General features: G+C 32.4%; 1 protein-coding gene across 8 annotated transcripts in view; it reads right to left on the reverse strand.

The window, feature by feature from the left end:
* Positions 1 to 1,106: 1,106 nt before the first annotated feature.
* LOC141398860 (uncharacterized) overlaps positions 1,107 to 21,437 on the reverse strand; it is a 200,000-nt gene continuing 179,669 nt past the window's right edge. For all 8 annotated transcript variants that reach the window (XM_073976580.1, XM_073976578.1, XM_073976577.1 and 5 more), the window contains exons 4-8: positions 12,398 to 12,711; positions 12,183 to 12,286; positions 10,208 to 11,098; positions 10,011 to 10,130; positions 1,107 to 5,136 (exon numbers count right to left, since the gene is read on the reverse strand). In XM_073976580.1, coding sequence (XP_073832681.1) covers positions 5,050 to 5,136; positions 10,011 to 10,130; positions 10,208 to 11,098; positions 12,183 to 12,286; positions 12,398 to 12,711 — 1,516 coding nt within the window. In that variant the 3' untranslated portion in view covers positions 1,107 to 5,049. The remainder of the gene's footprint in view (positions 5,137 to 10,010; positions 10,131 to 10,207; positions 11,099 to 12,182; positions 12,287 to 12,397; positions 12,712 to 21,437) is intronic.

Genomic DNA, 21,437 nt, shown 5'->3' on the forward strand with positions numbered 1-21,437 from the left:
AACAAAAAAAAAAAAAAAAAAAAAAAAAAAAATTAAAAAATATTTTTAATTAAAAAATTAAAAAAAACAACAAAATAATTTATTTTATATTGTATGTATTCTTTTCCATGTTGAAAAGCAAAAATATTTTATTTATTTGCAAGCTTAATATAATTAAGTTTAATTTTTTACACATAAAGGATTATTTTTTTAATTTTTATTTCATATCGTTTTATTAAAATAAATTAAACTAAAAATATTATGTATATAAAAAAATCATCATTATTAAATCATTTTCCGTTGGATGTTTGTTTTGCAAGTTTTGTTGTTGTTGTTATTAAATAAACAAATTCTAAAACAAAATAAATGAAATATATATCACAGGGTTGTATTTATGTTTTTTTTTTTCAAAATAAGAACAAAAGAAAAACAATAAACAAATATGTGTTATGTTTTTGAATTGTCCACATTTAATTGTTGTTGTTGTTTTTTTGTGTTTATTTTGCAATTTTTATTTTCTTTCTTGTAAAACGTTTTCGCAAAGAAAATGTTTAGAAAAAAAAATTTGACGCTATAAAAAGCTCAAAAGTAAAAATTTGTTTATATCGATTATTTTAATAATATAAATTGTGGGTGCTTATATACATATAATATAATAATATTTAGTTATGGGGGTATTTATTTATATATAATATAATTATTATAAATTTTCTTTATCTAAAAGCTTTGTTTTAATGGAAATAAAAACTATGCATTTCTACAAATGTTTTTGTTGTTGTTTTTTTTTTTAATTTTACTCTTAACAAAGAGGTATGTATGCTTGCTTGTCTTGTAAATTTTTTATATTTAGTAAAAATTTCGAAAATTGTTCGTAAATTTTAAATCGTTTTTTTTCTATTTTTTATGTCTGGTCAAGTTTTTAGCCTCTTGCACGTTATTGTTTATCAAAACGTACACATAAGTGTGTCCAAAATGTTTTAACTATTTTTTTTTTATAAATTTTGTCATAATATTGCACCAAGTCCCAGCTTTACTTGTCAAATAATTTAGTTTCTATTTAGTTGTTGGTTTTTTTGGTTTTCTTGCTTTTTGTCTCTTAAAATTCTAAATTCTGGTTTTTATGTTCATTTTCTTGCTACTTTCAAAACATTTATTATTATGGTTATGGAATACATTTTTGCATTACGGGTTTCTAGCTCAAATCCTAATCTTGCCAATCAAAAAATTTTTGCTTTTAAATTTGGCACACTTTCTAGTTAAAAAAAAAATTAAATAAATATAAACAAAAATAATAAATAAGGATTATATATTTTGAAAGAAGACAAACTGGTGATTGAGATATATGGCTCAGATTTTCTAGATCAATTCGTTTGTTCATAAAAAATTGGTATTTTTACGAAATATATTTTTATCAAATCGCTCCATATTTTGTCTTTACAATTTCAAGAATTTTGTTCTATAAAACTCTGCACACATGGATGAACCTAATACATTCTGAAAGGGGACCCTTTGTTGATTCTCAAATATGCCCCCGTTTTTCTATATCAATTCGTTTGTCCATAAAATTGCAACTTTTTTAAAAAAAATATTTTTTTTTCTTCCAAAAGCACCACATTTTGGTCTTTTAAGATTTAAATAAATTTGCTCTATAAAACTCTGCACACATGAACAAATCAAATATATTCTGATTCGGGACTCATTAAAGGTTCTCAAACATGACTCCAAATTTCTATATCAATTCCTTTTTTATTATAAAATATTAAATTTTTAAAAATATTTAAATTTTTTTTTTCAGCATATGGAGTATTTTTAAGATTTAAATAATTTTGTTCAGCCAAACTCTGCACACATGGGCAAGCCGAATGTATTCTGAAAGAGGACGCTCTGCAGATTCTCAAATATAGCCCAGTTTTCCTATATCAATTCGTTTGTTCATAATATTGCAACTTTTAGAAAATTATTTTTTTCTTCCAACGAGCTTTATATTGGCACTTCAAGAATTAAAGAACTTTGTTCAACCAAACTCTGCACACTTGGACAAGCTAAATATATTCTGAAAGAGAACGTACTTCTGATTCTCAAATATGTCCCAAATTTTCTAAATCAATTCGTTTGTTCATAAAATCGCCATTTTGAAAAAAAAAATATTCTTTCTTCCAAAAAACCGCATATTGGACCTTCATGGTTTAGAGAACTTTGTTCAACCAAACTCTGCACACTTGAGCAAATCAAATATATTTTGAAAGAGCATCCCTTACTGATTCTCAAATATGTATGTTTAGAAAATTATATTTTTCTTCCAACGAGCTTTATATTGACCCTTCAAGATTTAAAGAACTTTGTTGAACCAAACTCTGCACACATGGACAGGTCAAATATATTCTGAACGTGGACCGAGTGCTGATTCTTGAACATGATTTCACTTTTCTAGATCAATTCGTTTACAAAAAGTGACTTTTTAAAATATTTTTAACATTTTTTAAGGTTATAGAGTGTCTTCATGATTTAAAGAACAAACTCTGCACACATAGACAAACCGAATATATTCTGAAAGAGGACCCCTTGTTGATTCTGAAATATGCCCCCGTTTTTCTATATCAATTCGTTTGTTCATAAAATTGTAACTTTTTTAACAAAAAAATATACTTTTTTCTTCCAAAAGCACCAAATTTTGGTCTTCTAAGATTTAAATAAATTTGTTCTATAAAACTCTGCACACATGGACGAATCAAACATATTCTGACTGGGGAGCCATTACAGATTCCCAAACATGTCTTCACTTTCCTATATCAATTCGTTTGTTTATAAAAATTGGCATTTTTTAAAAAAATTTCTCTAAATTTGTTAAATATTATAGAGTGTCTTTAAGATTTCAATAATTTTGTTCAACAAAACTCTGCACACATGGACAAACCAAATACATTCTGAAAGAGGACATGTTGCTGATTCTCAAACTGATTTCAGTTTGCCAAAATCAATTCGTTTGTTTATAATAATTGGTATTGAATTTTCTTAATTGTCTGCAAAAAGGTCTTCATAATGAGTTTCAAAAATTTGAAGAATTTTGTTCCACAAAACTCTGCACACTTGAAGAAACCAAATATTTTCTGAAAGAAGACACCTTGCTGATTCTCATATATACCTCAGTTTTCCTAGATCAATTCGTTTTTTTATAAAAATTGATTTTTTCAAAATATATTTATTTTATTTTCTTGCAAATTATAGCATATTGGGCATTTAGAATTTGAAGAATGTTGTTCTACAGAACTCTGCACACTTGAAGAAACCAAATATTTTCTGAAAGAAGACACCTTGCTGATTCTCATATATACCTCAGTTTTCCTAGATCAATTCGTTTGTTTATAAAAACTGATTTTTTTTCAAAATATATTTTTTCAAATTATATCATTTCGGGCTTTTAGAATTTGAAGAATTTTGTTCCACGGAACTCTGCACACTTGAAGAAACCAAATATTTTCTGAAAGAAGACACCTTGCTGATTCTCATATATACCTCAGTTTTCCTAGATCAATTCGTTTGTTCATAAAAATTGATTTTTTTTTTCAAAATATATTTTTTCAAATTATATCATATCGGGCTTTTAGAATTTGAAGAATTTTGTTCCTCGGAACTCTGCACACTTGAAGAAACCAAATATTTTCTGAAAGAAGACACCTTGCTGATTCTCATATATACCTCAATTTTCCTAGATCAATTCGTTTTTTTATAAAAATTGAATTTTTTCAAAATATATTTATTTTACTTTATTTTCCTTCAAATTATATCATATTGGGCCTTTAGAATTTGAAGAATTTTGTTCCACGGAACTCTGCACACTTGAAGAAACCAAATATTTTCTGAAAGAAGACACCTTGCTGATTCTCATATATACCTCAGTTTTCCTAGATCAATTCGTTTGTTTATAAAAATTGGATTTTTTCAAAATATATTTATTCTATTTTATTTTCTTGCAAATTGGACCTTTAGAATTTGAAGAATTTTGTTCCACGGAACTCTGCATACTTGAACAAACTAAATATATTTAGAAAGAAGAGTTATTGCTGTTTGAAAGGAGACCTCATGCGAATTTATACATTCATTCTATATAAATTTTTATGCACATATAAATAATTAAATTATTTTTAATATTTTTTAGAAGATTTTCCTTTGTTTTTTTTTTCAAATCAAGAAATATTTTTTAATTTCTCCCCTATATATGTACAACACATTTTGAATTGCAGATAATAAAATATTTAAATGAATATTTATTTTTTTTGTAATATTTATAAATATTATATCACATATTTTGATTTTACAATAATTCATAATGTTTATTACAAGAAAATGCAAATTCATATTTTTTCCTTTTGGGGAAAATGCATTTGAAAGCTTTGAAAAAATATATAAAAAATGCAAATATAAATTTTGCTTAAAGAATTTTTATAATTATTTTTATTTAAACAAAAACTTTTTCTAAATTTGTTTTCGTTTTACTAAAAATGTACCCGCATTTTTTAAAACTTTGGCTTGGACCTTTTTATAAACCATTGAAAGCAGATCTCGGAAATGAGAAGTAGGGCCAATACATAACTGTCCCTTGACTTGAAAGAAATAAAATAGATCAAACAATTTTAATAACAAAAAGTAACAAAAAATCCAAAAAAAAAAGTTTTGCTTTAGAAATTTCCTTGTGTAGTTTCTTGTTTTTTTCTTCTTCTTCTATTTTTTCATATAATTTCATATAAATATACCCACAATTACTTTTTTAACGGTAATGGAATTATTTTCTTTTTAATAATATTCTTAACTTATTATTACAATAATAATAATAAATACAATTACAAAGATCCTAAGCATACTTTTTCTCTTAATGTGACTTTTCTCCTTGGCTAAGCATAATAATTTACTAGGAAAAAAAAATAATAATAAACAGGATATTGTATTTGCTTTTTGTTTAAGAAAAAACAGAAAACAAACAATAAAAAATAATTAATAACTATAATTAATTACAAAACTATATGCAATTATAAATTACAAAAAAATATATTATACTATATAATAATAATAAATTCAGTCACTATCATCGGTATTTGTGGAACCAAACGATGAGCTACGGTCATGGATTAACATCGATAAGGTTTCTAAACTGCGACGAACCTGGAATAGAAATAAAGAAATTAATAAAATCTACAATGATAATGAGTCACAAAACAAAAAATCCATAAAAATCATTATTTTTTTTTTCAAACACATGATATGATTGAGGCAGGTACCTACATAGGCAGCGCTACTTCTTATCTAGGTAATCAATAATAAACAAATGATAAATTTAAGCTGCTATTGGCTGGTCAATCATAATAATCGTGTAATAATCGGCGGCAAGACAATGTGTCACAATAAAAATTCCCAAATCCCCATGGATTCAGGGGAAAAATATTTTTTGATTGATTTTTGGGAAAATTTGAATTTTGTTCAAGCAAACTCTGCACACATGGACAAACCAAACATATTCTGAAAGGGAACATATTGGCGATTCTCAAATATGCCCGAGTTTCTCTAGATCAATTCGTTTGTTCATAAAATTGCTATTTTTTAAAAATATGTTTTTTTTCAAAAGCCCTCCATATTGACCCTTAAAGATTTAAAGAACTTTGTTCTAGCAAACTATGCACACTTGAACAAACCCAATATAATATGAAAAAGGACCCATTGCTAATTCTCAAATATACATCAGTTTTTCTAGATCAATTCGTTTGTTCATAATATTGCGACTTTTAGAAAATTATATTTTCTTCCAACGAGCTTTATATTGGCACTTCAAGAATTAAAGAATTTTGTTCAACCAAACTCTGCACATTTGGACAAGCTATATATATATTCTGAAAAAGGACTCATTTCTGATTCTCAAATTGTTCATAAAATAAAATAGCCTATTTTAGAAAAATATTCTTTCTTTCAAAAAACCGCATATTGGCCCTTCATGGTCTAGAGAACTTTGTTCAACCAAACTCTGCACACTTGAGCAAATCAAATATATTCTCAAAGAGCACCGCTTGCTGATTCTCAAATATGTCACAGTTTTTCTATATCAATTCGTTTGTTCATAATATTGCGATTTTTAGAAAATTATTTTTTTCTTCCAAGGAACTCTATATTGGAACTTCAAGATTTAAAGAACTTTGTTCAACCAAACTCTGCACACTTTGGCAAACCAAATAAATTCTGAAAAAGAACCCACTTCCGATTCTCAAATATGTCGCAAATTTTCTAAATCAATTCGTTTGTTCATAAAATCGCCATTTTGAGAAAAATATTCTTTCTTTCAAAAAACCGCATATTGGCCCTTCATGGTCTAGAGAAGTTTGTTCAACCAAACTCTGCACACTTGAGCAAATCAAATATATTCTGAGAGAGCACCGCTTGCTGATTCCCAAATATGTCACAGTTTTTCTATATCAATTCGTTTGTTCATAATATTGCGACTTTTAGAAAATTATTTTTTCTTCCAACGAGCTTTATATTGGCACTTCAATAATTAAAGAATTTTGTTCCACCAAACTCTGCACACTTGGGCAAGCTAAATATATTCTGAAAAAGGACTCATTTCTGATTCTCAAATATACCCCAGTTTTCCTATATCAATTCGTTTGTTCATAATATTGCCACTTTTAGAAAAATTGTTTTTTCTTCCAAGGAACTCTATATTGGCACTTAAGGATTTAAAGAACTTTGTTCAACCAAACTCTGCACACATGGACATACCAACTAGAATCTGAAAGAGTGCGCCCTGCTGATTCTCAAATGTGTCACAGTTTTTCTAGATCAATTCGTTTCTCAAAAAACTGACGCTTTTAAAGAATAAAAACTACTTCGAGAACACCCTATATTCATGCTTCAAGATTTAAGGAACTTTGTTCAACCAAACTCTGCACACATGAACAAACCTAATATATTCTGAAAGAGGACCCATTGCTGATTCTCAAACATATGCCAGGACTTCTATATCAATTCCTTTATTCATAAAAATCCCAATTTAGAAAAATACTTTTTTCTTCCAAAGACCGCCATATTGGTCCTTCGAAGTTTAAAGAAGTTTACTAAACCAAACTCTGCACACTTCGGCAAATCCAACATATTTTGGAAGAAGACGCATTGGTGATCATCGAGTAGGCTCCAATTTTTCTGGATCAATTCGTTTGTTTGCAAAATTAAGATTAAAAAAATAACATATTTCTTTACAAAGCAACTCATATTGGCCCTCAGAGATTCAAATAACTTAGTTCAACCAAATCCTGCACACATGGACATACCAACTAGAATCTGAAAGAGTGCGCCCTGCTGATTCTCAAATGTGTCACAGTTTTTCTAGATCAATTCGTTTCTCAAAAAACTGACGCTTTTAAAGAATAAAAACTACTTCGAGAACACCCTATATTCATGCTTCAAGATTTAAGGAACTTTGTTCAACCAAACTCTGCACACATGAACAAACCTAATATATTCTGAAAGAGGACCCATTGCTGATTCTCAAACATATGCCAGGACTTCTATATCAATTCCTTTATTCATAAAAATCCCAATTTAGAAAAATACTTTTTTCTTGGTCCTTCGAAATTTAAAGAAGTTTACTAAACCAAACTCTGCACACTTCGGCAAAGCCAACATATTTTGGAAGAAGACGAACTGGTGATCCTCGAATATGCCCCAGTTTTTCTGGATCAATTCCTTTGTTTGTAAAATTAAGATTTAAAAAAAAAAAAACATATTTTTTACAAAGCAACTCACATTGGTCCTTCGAGATTCAAATAACTTTGTTGAAACAACTACTGCACACATGGTCAAACCAAATATATTCTGAAAGAGGAGTTATTAGTGACCCTTAAATATGTCTCAGCTTTTTCAGATCAATTCGTTTGTTTATAAAATTGGCACTTTTAGGGAATTGATTTTCTTCAAAAGCTCACAGTTTTGGATCTTCAAGATTTAAAGAATTTTGTTCAACCAAACTCTGCACACATGAACAAACCTAATATATTCTGAAAGAGAACTCATTGTTGATTCTCAAACATATCCCAGGTCTTCTATATCAATTCCTTTATTCATAAAAATCCCAATTTAGAAAAATATTTTTTTCCTTCCAAAGAACCCCATATTGGTCCTTCAAAATTTAAAGAAGTTTACTAAACCAAACTCTGCACACTTCGGCAAACCCAACATATTTTGGAAGAAGACGCAATGGTGATCCTCGAATATACTCCAATTTTTCTGAATCAATTCGTTTGTTTGCAAAATTAAGATTTTTCAAGAAAAAAAAAAACATATTTTTTACAGAGCAACTCACATGGTCCTTGGAGATTCAAATAAGTTTGTTCAACCAACCCCTGCACACATGGACAAACCAAATATATTTTGAAAGAGGACTTATTAGTGACCCTTAAATATGCCTCAGCTTTTTCAGATCAATTCGTGTGTTTATAAAATTGACACTTTTAGGGAATTTTGATTTTCTTCAAAAGCTCACAGTTTTGGATCTTCAAGATTTAGAGAATTTTGTTCAATCAAACTCTGCACACATAGACAAACCGAATATATTCTGAAAGAGGACCCATTAGTGATTTCCAAATGTGCCTTAGATTCTCCAGATCAATTCGTTTGTTCATAAAATTGCTGTTATGATATTGTTTTTTTTTTTTGTAAGTCCAAAGCACTTCAAATTAGCCCTTCAAGATTTTAAGGATTTTGTTGAACGAAGCTCTGCACACCTATTCGAACCGAATATATTCTGAAAGAGGACCTTCTGCTGATTCTCAAATTCTCCCCCGTTCATTTTTATCAATTCGTTTGTTCATAATATTAACATTTTTTAAAAAAATATATATTTATTTTCTGTCAACGTACTTTATATTGGATTTAATGTTCTGCCATAACCACGCGAATAGGAAGATAAAAACATAAGCATTTCTACACCCCTTTTTAAGCTTCTACGACCTACGACACAGTAGATAATTTCAATATCATTCGATTTTCAAAAAATGGAATCGAAAATTATTAAGAAATTGATAACAAATGATTGTGACCAACTAATATTTTTATTTTTATAGCTTTTATCTCCAACAACTGTCAAGATACGAAATAAAAATAAATAAAGTAAATTTATTATTGTTGTTGTTCCAATACAACAAATAATAAATATTGAACATAATAAGCCCCCCCCACCCCCCCCCCTAAGCTTAAAATAAATTTTGAAAAACATTATAAATCTATCAAAATATCATCAAAATAGGTCTTAGCAAAAATGTCTGGCGATTTTGTACGAGACAAGATAAAACACAATTGTCTATAAATGAAGCTATTTATAACATGGCGAATAGTGGTGCTGTATGAACAAACTAGTTCAATTGAATGATTCACTGGAAAAAGCGACGGAACTTTAAGGGAACTACAAGGAACTAAAAAGAAAGCTCTACAAAGTTAAAAAAGTAACTGAGGTCAGTGAAAAATCAGAAATTAAAATAATAACCTGATAAATAGCAGTGTATGAAAGAACTAGTTCAATTGTATGACTCACTAAATAAAATTAAGGTTCTACTAAATGAACTTAAGGCCTCGACAAATAAGAAGCATGACATACTTGCTTAAGTCATATCTGGTAAATGACTAAATACCAAGTTCGACCTAATTCAAATGTGATTCTGAAATCTTTTTATTATGTCGAACTTGGTCTTTCGTCTTTTATCAGATATGACTTCAGCAAGAATGCCATGCTTCATATGTGTCGAGGCCTTTAAGGTAGAAACACAATGAAATACGCCGCTTTTTCACGCTCAGTTTCATGTAAAAGACTAAAGGTCAAGTACTACCTAATTCAAATGAATTAGACAGCATTTGAATTAGGTAGTACTTGACCTTTAATCTTTTACATGAAACTGAGCGTGAAAAAAGCGGCGTATTTCATTCTGTTCACACCTTTAGGCTACTAAATCTGAAGTCAAATTAACATAATTCTCTCTCTCTCTCTCTCTTTCACTCACCTTAGCGATTTGTTCTAAATTCGTTTTAAGTATATTCTGAGCTTCTTCAGTGCTTTTAACTTGCAATTGTTTTTGGAAACGTAAAGCTTCGGCAAAAATATCATCATCATTGCCGGAACGCTGGAAGTATGAAAAAAATAACATAATTAAAACCCGACTCTCTCCCCTGCTCCTCCTCTTTTTATTTCCCAACTTACCCAATTAAATTCTACAGGAGATCGATAAACATTCGTTTTCGCTTCTATATCTAATATCCGATACAATAGGAATATGGTAAATACAGCCAAGAGAACGGTGAGCATTGCCCCCAGATAAACCACATGGATTTCAGTGGGAAATTTAACATTGACCATTAGTTTGTTACCCAACTGGCGGAATTTATTTAAAACCTGATAAGCTTTGGTATTCGGCATTGCCATAACGGTGGTGGGTGATGATGTTGAGGGTGTTGGCGTTGTGGTAACCGACGAAGTGGTCGAGGTGTTGCCAGCAATAAATGTGAGATTGCTACTGTCTAGTCCAGCACAACCAATTGCCGTGGCTGGACCATTTATGGAGGATACAATTACATGGCCAATACCGCCCGAACCATTCGCATATGCTCCGGCTGGTGCTGAGGATCGGCCATGATGTAACGAGGAAGAAGCTGCATTTTTGGCATTTAACGGAATGTCAGAGTGCCGTTGCTTATCACCTGCTGCTGCTGCTGTACAATCGGCAATACTTAAATTCGAAGCACCCACGGTACGTCTTAATATCGTTTGACTAGTTTCATTTGTTTCATGTGTGGAATTGGCATTATCTGTTGCCTGAGCTGGACTTTCATTACCGCTAATCGAACAGCTACTATCATCCTCAACTGAGTATTCTTCGGAAATTTCAATGCTTGCCGGGTCTTTGGGTAAGATTTCCACCGTACCACCCAGGGGAGGGCACACACTGCACATTAGGCGAAAGGCAGCCTCACGGCTAATAAAGCTACCAAAGACATGACGTTCATCGGCGGTGGCTACACCCACAGCATTGGGTATTATTTTTGCGGTTTTCTCTTTGGAGATTTTCGTAACAGAGGATGTGGGTATAACAACCTGGAAGGGAGAAGGAGAACAATTAATACAATATTTTTGAGAAAGCTTAAAGCTTTAAGGAATACATTCAAGCTTAAGAAATGGCCTTTGAATCTAATGGAATTATTAAAAAGCCTTAAAGGCCAAAACAGAATCAATCGTCGCTTGCTTCCCAAATGTCAAATTATAGCTTCGTTCCAGAACTAAAAAGTTTTTACACATTTTGAAAAATTTTTCCCGAGATGCGTTCCCGTACACTAGGGCTGCTCATTCCTTCACGGTAGTGTAAATTGCGAGTAAGCATCAGTCGTTGTTTGGCCAGCAACGGAGAAACACATCTTCAATGTGAGCACCTCTGCCGTACACCAAAATGTTCACTTCTCTTTGAACAAAAATGGCGCTGAATGACTCTCTCTTTAGAAACTTTACACGACAAATTTGAGCGAGCAAAAATGTGCAACATGTTTGCCGGCTTCCGATTGGCTGACACGCCGACTTTGACATTTGTTTCAGTTTTTTTTTGACATTTCTGCCGTTTTTCCGTTCCCGTACATTTTAGAAAAATGTGTGTGTTGGACTCGTTTTCAACAGATTGCTCTTTTGACACTTTTATCATTAAAGAAGTACTGGAACGAAGCTTATAAAGGAATGCCAGAGCCTCCTAAAGGAGAACGCAGGCGGATTTGCATAGAGGCTCTGGCATTCCTTAATAATTTGACATTTGGGGAAGCAAGCAAAGCAAGCGACGATTGATTCTGTTCTGGCCTTAAAGAATTAGTACAACCCTTTGAAAGCTTTAAGGCCGAAATTCAATTAACTCGTTGCTTGCTTTTTTCGCTTTCCGTATGTCAAATTATAAAGGAATGTCAGAGCCTCTTTGCAAATCCGCCTGCGTTCTCCTTTAGGAGGCTCTGGCATTCCATTATAATTTGACATTTGGGAAGCAAGCGACGATTGACTCTGTTCTGGCCTTTTATTTTTTTTTTATAAAAACTTAAAAGCTTTTGAACAAAAATCGTAATACCCAGAAATACAATTTCTCTTAACAGCTCTTCATGAAACCTAAAGCTACTTGGTTTACAAAGAATTTGAGAAAAAAGCTCACCTTAGTAACATAACCAAAAACATTTGAATAAAATGCAAAATGTTGATCTGTTATATAAAGATGTCCTTGCAGCAATATATCACTGACTAAAGCACAGGAAAAATCTGCAAAAGAAACACAAAATTTATGTTTGTAATAAAATGTCTATAGGCTTTCGAAAGCAACGAACTAAGCTTTTTTAAAGAAACAAAAACAATCCTTTGAAAAAGACTTACAGTTTATTAATTTCTCATCTTGCGACACCTGAGAGAAATGCCTTTGGAACTTTTTTACCCTTGAACTGGAAACCTCTTTGCGTTTCTTTTCCTTTTCCGATGGTGTAATATTTTGTTGTGTGGTCGCCGCTCCTCCAGTAGAGGTGGTAGCAGTAATAGTACCGGCCGGCGGCGCCGCCGGTGATTGCTCATGTTTGGCCGTGCTGCTGCTGTTACTACTCGCACTACGACGTGAAGGACTTATGCTGCGCAGGCTGGCTGATGATGGCACCGATTGTAGGGGAGCCAACGATGTGGAACTATGTTTGAGAGATCTGAAAAACGGAAAAGAGAGGAAGAGAAAACAATTAATAGAGATTTTTAAAACTTTAATAAGTATGCGGGCAATACACTTAGGCTTCCCGTAGCTTAATAAACTATTTTTCATTTTCAATGTTGTTTTTGTTTAATTGTTTTTTAATGGCAAATAATTGTGCGATTTTAATTACACATCAATACAATCATCAGCAGTAACGGCAATAACATCTAGCAGTTCAAATGTCCGACATTTAAATAATCGTTTTTCGCTTTTTTTCTTCATTTCTTTTGAAATTGAAATGACAAGCTTTTTTGCAATGAAATTATAGCCCATATATCAAAATTCTCTCGCTCGCTCACTCGCAAAATCAAGTGAAAATTCATGAAAAATCGAACCGTTTTGCAATTTGTTTATTGTTTCAAAACTGATAATCACATAGCAAAACTGCCATGTAATTCAAATGGATTTGTGTTTTTTTTCGATTTTCTAATGGCTTAGGTAATTGTTTTAACCTTTGTAAGCTGTTTGGCTGTAGAGGAAACGACGGCAACAAAGGAAATTGATAAGTAATTCTCAAAGCCCAGAGGGGAGTAGAAGGGAAGGCTGTTTACAAATTTGAATATTTAAACGTTTGTAAATCGCAATCATGTTTTCCCTGAGGAGAAAAATACTAAAAAAACATTATTTGTTTTAAATAATTGAAAAAGAAAAATGTCTATGGTTGCGTGAAAGAAAATTTCCGCAATGGAAATCAAATTTTTTTCTGAAGTCATTGAAATCCCGGACCTATAAGGAAAGGAAGCAGGCAAAAAGGCAATCTATGGTATGGAAAGATGAATGGAAAGATCAGAAACTACATAAGAGGATAAAGATGAACATGAAAACCCCAGCCAAACTAAAGTGTGGCTCAGGCAGACTGCGATCTCTTCTAATGCGTACACGTATAAGTCTCTAGGTATACGATTGGGATACATAAAAACTTGTTGATTCATGCATTTTGCAAATAAATTGAATTCATGAAACTTTATTCGCAATGAAAGAAGAGGTTCTGTGGACCCTAAGGGACATCTATTCTATATATGGTATTTTATGTAGAAGACCCTCATGGTGGACTTTTTTATGTAGAAGAAACTTGTTGATTCATACATTTTGCACAGGCATGGAATTCTTTCCTTCCTCACAATGAAAAGAAGAGTTCCAGTAGACCCTAGGGAACTTCTGTTCTATAGATAGATTTGAAAGTCATGTTGGACTGCTTTATGCAGAAAAAACTTGTTGATTCATACATTTTGCACAAAACCGGAAGTTTTTCTAGCGCCTTATTCACAATCCAAGAATATGTCTTGTAGACACTAGGGTACTTCTATTCTATAGATGGGCCACCATGGAGGTCTTCTTTTATGTAGAAAATACTGATGGAGGACTGTTTTATATAGAATATCGCTATGGAAAGGATAAAGTGTGGCCCAGACAGACTGTGATCTCTTCTAATGCGTACACATATATGTCTCTAGGCATAGGATTGTGATACATAAAAACTTGTTGATTCATACATTTTGCAAATAAATTGAATACTTTCTTGCTACTTTATCCATAATGAAAGAAACCTTAGCCAAACTAAAGTGTGGCTCAGACAGACTACCATTTCTTCTAATACGTACACGTATAAGTCTCTCGGCATACGATCGCGGTACATAAAAACTTGTTGATTCATACATTTTGCAAATAAATTGAATTCTTGAAACTTTATTCACAATGAAAGAAGAGGTCCTGTAGACCCTAAGGGACATCTATTCTATATATGGTATTTTATGTAGAAAACCATCATGGTGGACTATTTTATGTGGAAGAAACTTGTTGATTCATACATTTTGCACAGACATGGAATTCTTTCCTTCCTCACGATGAAAAGAAGAGGTCCTGTAAGTCTCTAGGGGTCTTCTATTATATAAATAGATTTGAAAGTCATGTTGGACTGCTTTATGCAGAAAAAAACTTGTTGATTCATACATTTTGCAAATAAATTGAATTCTTGAAACTTTATTCATAATGAAAGAAGAGGTCCTGTAGACCCTAAGGGACATCTATTCTATATATGGTATTTTATGTAGAAGACCCTCATGGTAGACTATTTTATGTGGAAGAAACTTGTTGATTCATACATCTTGCACAGGCATGGAATTCTTTCCTTCCTCACAATGAAAAGAAGAGTTCCAGTAGACCCTAGGGGACTTCTGTTCTATAGATAGAAGTGGACGACATGTTGGACTGTATTAGGTAGAAGAAACTTACATTTACATACATTTTGCACAAAACTGGAAGTTTTTTTATCGCCTTGCTCACAATCTAAGAAGATGTCTAGTAGACTCTAGGGGACTTCTATTTTATTGAAGTCTTCCTTCATGTGGATTATTTTACATAGAATAACCCTATGGAGACTTCTTATACAAAGGATAATCTAAGGAGATCTTCCTTTACAATGGATAACTCTCTAGAGAAAGGTTTTAAGTGGGTGCAGTTTATGTTGATTACAACTGTGCTAATACTCTTTTAGATAGATACCCCTAAGGAAATCTTTTCATCTATAAAGGTATTTTATCTACAAAATACCCTTCAAATGCCATATTTTCTATGCGGGGTGCCTATGTAGCTTTTTTATTCTATAGAATATTTCTTAAGAAGTCTGCGCGTCTCGGGGAGTATAGATGACTTCTGTTGAGATCTTCAATAGAACAAATCTCATCCATTGGGGTCTCCTATAAAAAAATGAATTCATAGAATGTTCTGAAGTTTCTTCCATTCTGTAAAATGCTCCTAGAGAGGTTTTATATTCTGTAGAAAACCCAATGAAAGCCTTTTAGTCTACAGGAGACCCCTGTGGTGGTATTAAATTCTGAAATGAAAGAAGAGGTCCTGTAAGACTCTAGGGGTCTTCTATTCTATAGATAGAAGTGAAAGTCATGTTGGACTGCTTTATGCAGAAAAAACTTGTTGATTCATACATTTTGCACAAAACCGGACGATTTTCTAGCGCCCAAGAAGATGTCTTGTAGACTCTAGGATACTTCTATTCAATAGATGGGCCCCCATAGAAGTCTTCTTTTATGTAGAAGATACTGGTAGAGGACTGTTTTATATAGAATATCCCTATGGAAATTATCTTCTTATACAAAGAATAAACTAAGGAGGTCTACAAGGGATACTTCCCTAGTGAAAGTTTTTTATTCTTAAGTAAGTATTCTTGTATGTAGATTACAACCAAGGACGTTTTCATCTATAAAGGTATTTTTTCTACAAAATACCCTTCGAATGCCTTATTTGCTATGCGGGACCCCTATGTAGTTCTTTTATTCTACAAAATATCTCTTAAGAAGTCTGCGCGTCTCGGAGAGAATATATGACTTCTGTTTAGATCTTCAATAGAACAAAACTCCTCCATAGGGGCCTTCTATAGAAAAAATTAATTCATAGAATGTTCTGAAGTTTCTCTCATTCTATAAGATGCTCCTAGAGAGGCCCTAAATTCCGTACAAAACCCAACGAAAGCCTTACAGTGTATGGGAGACCCTTATGGTGGTATTAAATTCTGAAATGATAGAAGAGTTCCTGTAGACCCTAGGGGACTTCTATTCTATAGATAGAAGTTAAAGTCATGTTGGACTGCTTTATGCAGAAAAAAACTTGTTGATCCATACATTTTGCACAAAACCGGAAGTTTTTCTAGCGCCCAAGAAGATGTCTTGTAGACTCTAGGATACTTCTATTCAATAGATGGGCCCCCATAGAAGTCTTCTTTTATCTAGAAGATACTGGTGGAGGACTGTTTTATATAGAATATCCCTATGGAAATTATCTTCTTATACAAAGAATAGACTAAGGAGGTCTACAAAGGATACTTCTCTAGTGAAAGTTTTTTATTTTTAAGAAAGTATTCTTGTATGTAGATTACAACCAAGGAAGTCTACATATATAAAGGTACGTTTTCTACAAAATACCCTCCGAATGCCTTATTTTCTATGCAGGGCCCCTATGTAGATATTATATTCTACAGAATATCTCTTAAGAAGTCTGCGCGTCTCGGAGAGTATAGATGACTTCTGTCGAGATCTTCAAAAGAACAAAACTCACCCATAGGGGTCTCCTATAGAAAAAATGAATTCATACGATGTCCTGAAGATTCTCCTATTCTATAAAATGCTCCTAGAGAGGTATTATATTCTGTAGAAAATCCAATGAAAGCCTTTTAGTCTATAGGAGACCCCTATGGTGATATTAAATTCTGAAATAAAGGAAGAGTTCCTGCAGACCCTAGGGGACTTCTGTTATATAGATAGATTTGAAAGTCATGTTGGATTGCTTTATGCAGAAAAAACTTGTTGATTCATACATTTTGCACAAAACCGGAAGTTTTTCTAGCGTCTTCTATTCTATAGGTGGGCTCCCATGGAAGTCTTCTTTTATGTAGAAGATACTGTTTTATAAAGAATATCGCTATGGAAATTATCTTCTTATACAAAGGATAACCTAAGGAGATCTACAAAGGATACTTCTCTATTGAAAGTTTTTTTTATTTCAGACTCTCAAGAAAGTATTCTTGTATGTAGATTACAACCAAGGTAATATTCTTTTATATAGAGACTCATAAAGAGATATTTTTTATAGAAAACCCACAGGACGTCTTCATCTATAAAGGTATTTTTTCTACAAAATACCTTTCGAATGCCCAACATATTTTGTATGAAGGGCCCCTATGTAGTTCTTTTATTCTATAGAATACCTCTTAAGAAGTCTGCGCGGAGAGTAGAGATGACTTCTGTTGAGATCTCCTCCTATAGAAAAAATGAATTCATAGAATGCTCTGAAGTTTCTTCCATTCTATAAAATGCTCCTAGGGAGATCTTATATTCTGTAGAAAATCCAAAGAAAGTCCTTAATCTATAGGAGACCCTTATGGCGGTACTAAATTCTGTGGAAGACGCTTAAGAAGCTCTACGATTCTAACGAAGGCTCCTGTAGAGGATTTCCTTTATATTTTTTGAGTATAGAAGAAGGATTTTTTCTTTGATATAGAATACATCCTTAGAGGTTTTTCTTTATATGTGGAAATACCCGAAGATGTCTTTTTATATGGAAAAGCCCATGGATATGTAATTTTATATGGAAGATCCGTAAGGAAGTTCTAATTGTCTATAGAAAATCCCATTGATATTATATATCCCCCTGATATTACTGTTCTTTTAATCGTTAGAAATCTCCTCCGGAAACTTTTCTATTCTATAGAAGATCCGTTAGGAAGTATTTAATTGGATAAGATACGCCCATGGAGGGATTCCGTTTCACAGAAAGCTATTAGGGAGGACATCCATTCTATAGAAGACATTAAACTTTTCTAAGGGTCTTCTATTGTATATAAATGACATCCAAAAGGTGTCCTATAAAATAGAAGACCACCCTAAAGGCCTGGGTAGATAAGCTGCCTCGCCTACCTGCCTTGCTTGCTTCTGATAAAAGAATAAATAATGAAAAGGACAACCTAGTTTGAAATTGGCTTGGCCTTCTTTTTTCTTTTTTTTTTGTTATGTCAGAAATGAAGCAGGAAAGCAGGCGAGGCAGCTTATGTACCCAGGCCTTTAGGGTGGTCTTCTATTTTTAGAAGACCCTTTGGATTCATTTATATACAATAGTAGACCCTTAGACAAGTTTTATATTGTATAGAAGAACCTTATTCCATACTATTCCATAGAAGATCATTAGGGAGGTCTTCTATTCTATATGAAACCCTTATGGAGGTCTTCTTTTCTATAAGAAACCCTTACGGAGGTCTTCTAATCTATAAAATACCCTTACGGAGGTCTTCTCTTGTGTAGAATACGCCTAGGAAGGTATTATATGCCATAGAAGACTCTTAGGTAGGTCTTCTATTCTACAGAAGATCCTTGGGGTGCTCTTCTATAAGAGATCCTTATGGAGGTCTTATTTTCCATAGAAGACCCTTATAAAAGACTTTGATTCAATAGAAGAACCTTACGGAGGTTTTCTATTCTACAGAAGACCCCTAGGAAAGTCTTCTATTCCACAGAAAGCCTTTAGGGAGGTCTTCTATTCCTTAGAAGACCCTTAGGGAGGCTTCTCTTCCATAGAAGATCTTTAGGGATGTTTTCTACTCCGTATAAGACGCTTGTTGATGTCTCGTATTCCACAGTAGACCCCTATGGAGGTCTTCTCTTCTATAGAAGACACCTATGGAAATCTTCTATTCTATACAAGGACCCTATGGGGGTTTTCTATTCTATAGAAGACCTCCACGGAAGTCTTCTATTCTATACAATACCTCCACGGAAGTCTTCTATTCTATACAAGACCCCAACGGGGGTCTTCTATTCTATAGAAGACCCCTATGGGTCTTCATGTTTATTCTTTTTTTAAATGTCATTCAATTGCATATAAACTCTCATCATCATCCTCCGAGCATATGTATTCCATAATATCTGCTCTCCTTTTATGGCCATATGTGTCATAATCCGCTGAAATATGACGCAAGACACGTGCTTGTTTATGGATGAGCGCAGAAAAACACTTTCTCCTACGCTTACTTCCAGATTCCAGAAGCAGCAATTATGACGCCTAATAACGCTAAAAGTTAAATGACATTTTTATATTGTTTAAAAGTTTCTTTTTTTTTAATTTTTTGTATATTTTTAAAACTGTGTTTGTTTATTGATAAACAAGGAAAACATGACATTCTCTTGACGATTTTGCTCAGATGGCTGACTCTATGGCTTTCATGAGTTTATCATTTATTATCGTTTTTGCCGGTTGTCTAGTCTCTATGCGTGTGCGTTTTTTTCATTTTCTTTGTCCGTCCAAAAGGCAATCCCCCTTGGTGGAAAACACTTGGCAATTTTTTATATTAAATACAAAATTTAATTGGATTTTTTTTAGAGGAATGAGGGGAACGAGCTGCGTCACAGCCACGATTTCATTGAGTAATTTGTGCCATTTCTTATTCATTTATTGTTATTTTATTTTTTAATAATTATTTACTTTGTTATCTATCAAATACGTCATCATTGTTGAAATATCAGAATATTTTTTAAGTCAATTCGTTGACTTCCCTCAATATTGTTTCCCGCCATTTAATTGACTCTCCTCCAAGCAACTTTGCCAGACAAATTTGCTTTTAAAATGGCATCATTCAGCACTGCAGGTAATTTGAAAATAATTCTGATGAACCTGAAAATCATCATCATCATGTCGGTTAACACCTTCTCAAGATCAATCAAAACAAACAATTATTTGCGTCATTGTTGAGAGATTATTTAGAAATTTTGAAAGTTTATTTTTCAATTGAAAAAAATCCCCAAAAATAAAAACAAATGCTTTTGTTTTTCAATTTTGATTTGCCACCGCGATTGGGATAATTAAACACTTGAATTGTCAAACAGATAATCACTGAATAAATGTGTGACATAATTTTCCTGTGACATATTTCATTCTATTTTTAGCAATTGAGGTATTAGAGATTGAATACTTGAGAGAGGTGACGTAGAAGTTCGAATGGCAAATTACAAAAGCATTGCAATTTTCCAAGTTCTGACATTAGGAATTAGGATTCCAATAAAAGAATAACTCGGGATAAGAATGTGATCTTTCAAATGTTATACATTTTCTTTAATATAGCTGAGGAAATACCACAGATATCGAAACGAGTTTCCAAGTATCACAATTTTCAGATTTTTAGAATTTTTTCCATAACAACTTTCTAAAAGTCATAACATAGGAAATAGTCGGGTTATCTTAATGAATTTAATATATTTTGAAATTGAGGCTATGATCTTTGAAATTACATAATTTTAGTTTGATGTAGCCGATGAAGTATCAGAGATTAATAATTTTCTATAGGTCATAAGCTATAGGTAGTATTAAATTCTGAAAGAAGAGTTCATGTAGACTTCTATTCTATAGATAGATTTGAATGTCATGTTGGACTGCTTTATGCAGAAAAAAACTTGTTGATTCATACATTTTGCACAAAACCGGAAGTTTTTCTAGCGCCTTATTCACAATCCAAGAAGATGTCTTGTAGACTCTAGGGTACTTCTATTCTATAGATGGCCCCCATGGAAGTCTTCTTTAATGTAGAAAAGAAATTATCTTCTTGTACAAAGGATAACCTAAGGAGATCTACAAAGGATACTTTTCTAATGAAAGTTTTTTTATTGCAGACTCTCAAGAAAGTATTCTTGTATGTAGATTACAAGCAAGATATTTTTTTATAGAAAACCCACATCAAGTCTTCATCTATAAAGGTATTTTTTCTACAAAATACCCTTCAAATGCCTTGTTTTTTATGCGGGTACCTATGTAGTTCTTTTATTCTATAGAATATCTGTTAAGAAGTCTTCGCGTCTCGGAGAGTATAGATGACTTCTGTTGAGATCTTGAGATAGAACAAAACTCCTCCATAGGGGTCACCTATAAAAAAATGAATTCATGGAATGTTCTGAAATTTCTTCATTTCTATAAAATGCTCCTAGAGAGGTCTTATATTCTGTAGAAAAACCAACAAAAGTCTTTTAATCTATAGAAGACCCTTATGGCGGTATTAAATTCTGTGGAAGACACTTAAGGAGCTCAACGAATCTAGCGAAGGCTCAAATTTTAAAACTTGGGGGTTTTGTGCATATTAACTTTCTAGGAGCCATAACTTCTGGAACAGTCGGGTTATTACAATGAAGTTAA

This window comes from Musca autumnalis, unplaced genomic scaffold (genome assembly GCF_047663935.1).
Source record: "Musca autumnalis isolate F117 unplaced genomic scaffold, ASM4766393v1 scaffold_3, whole genome shotgun sequence".
Taxonomy (NCBI): domain Eukaryota; kingdom Metazoa; phylum Arthropoda; class Insecta; order Diptera; family Muscidae; genus Musca; species Musca autumnalis.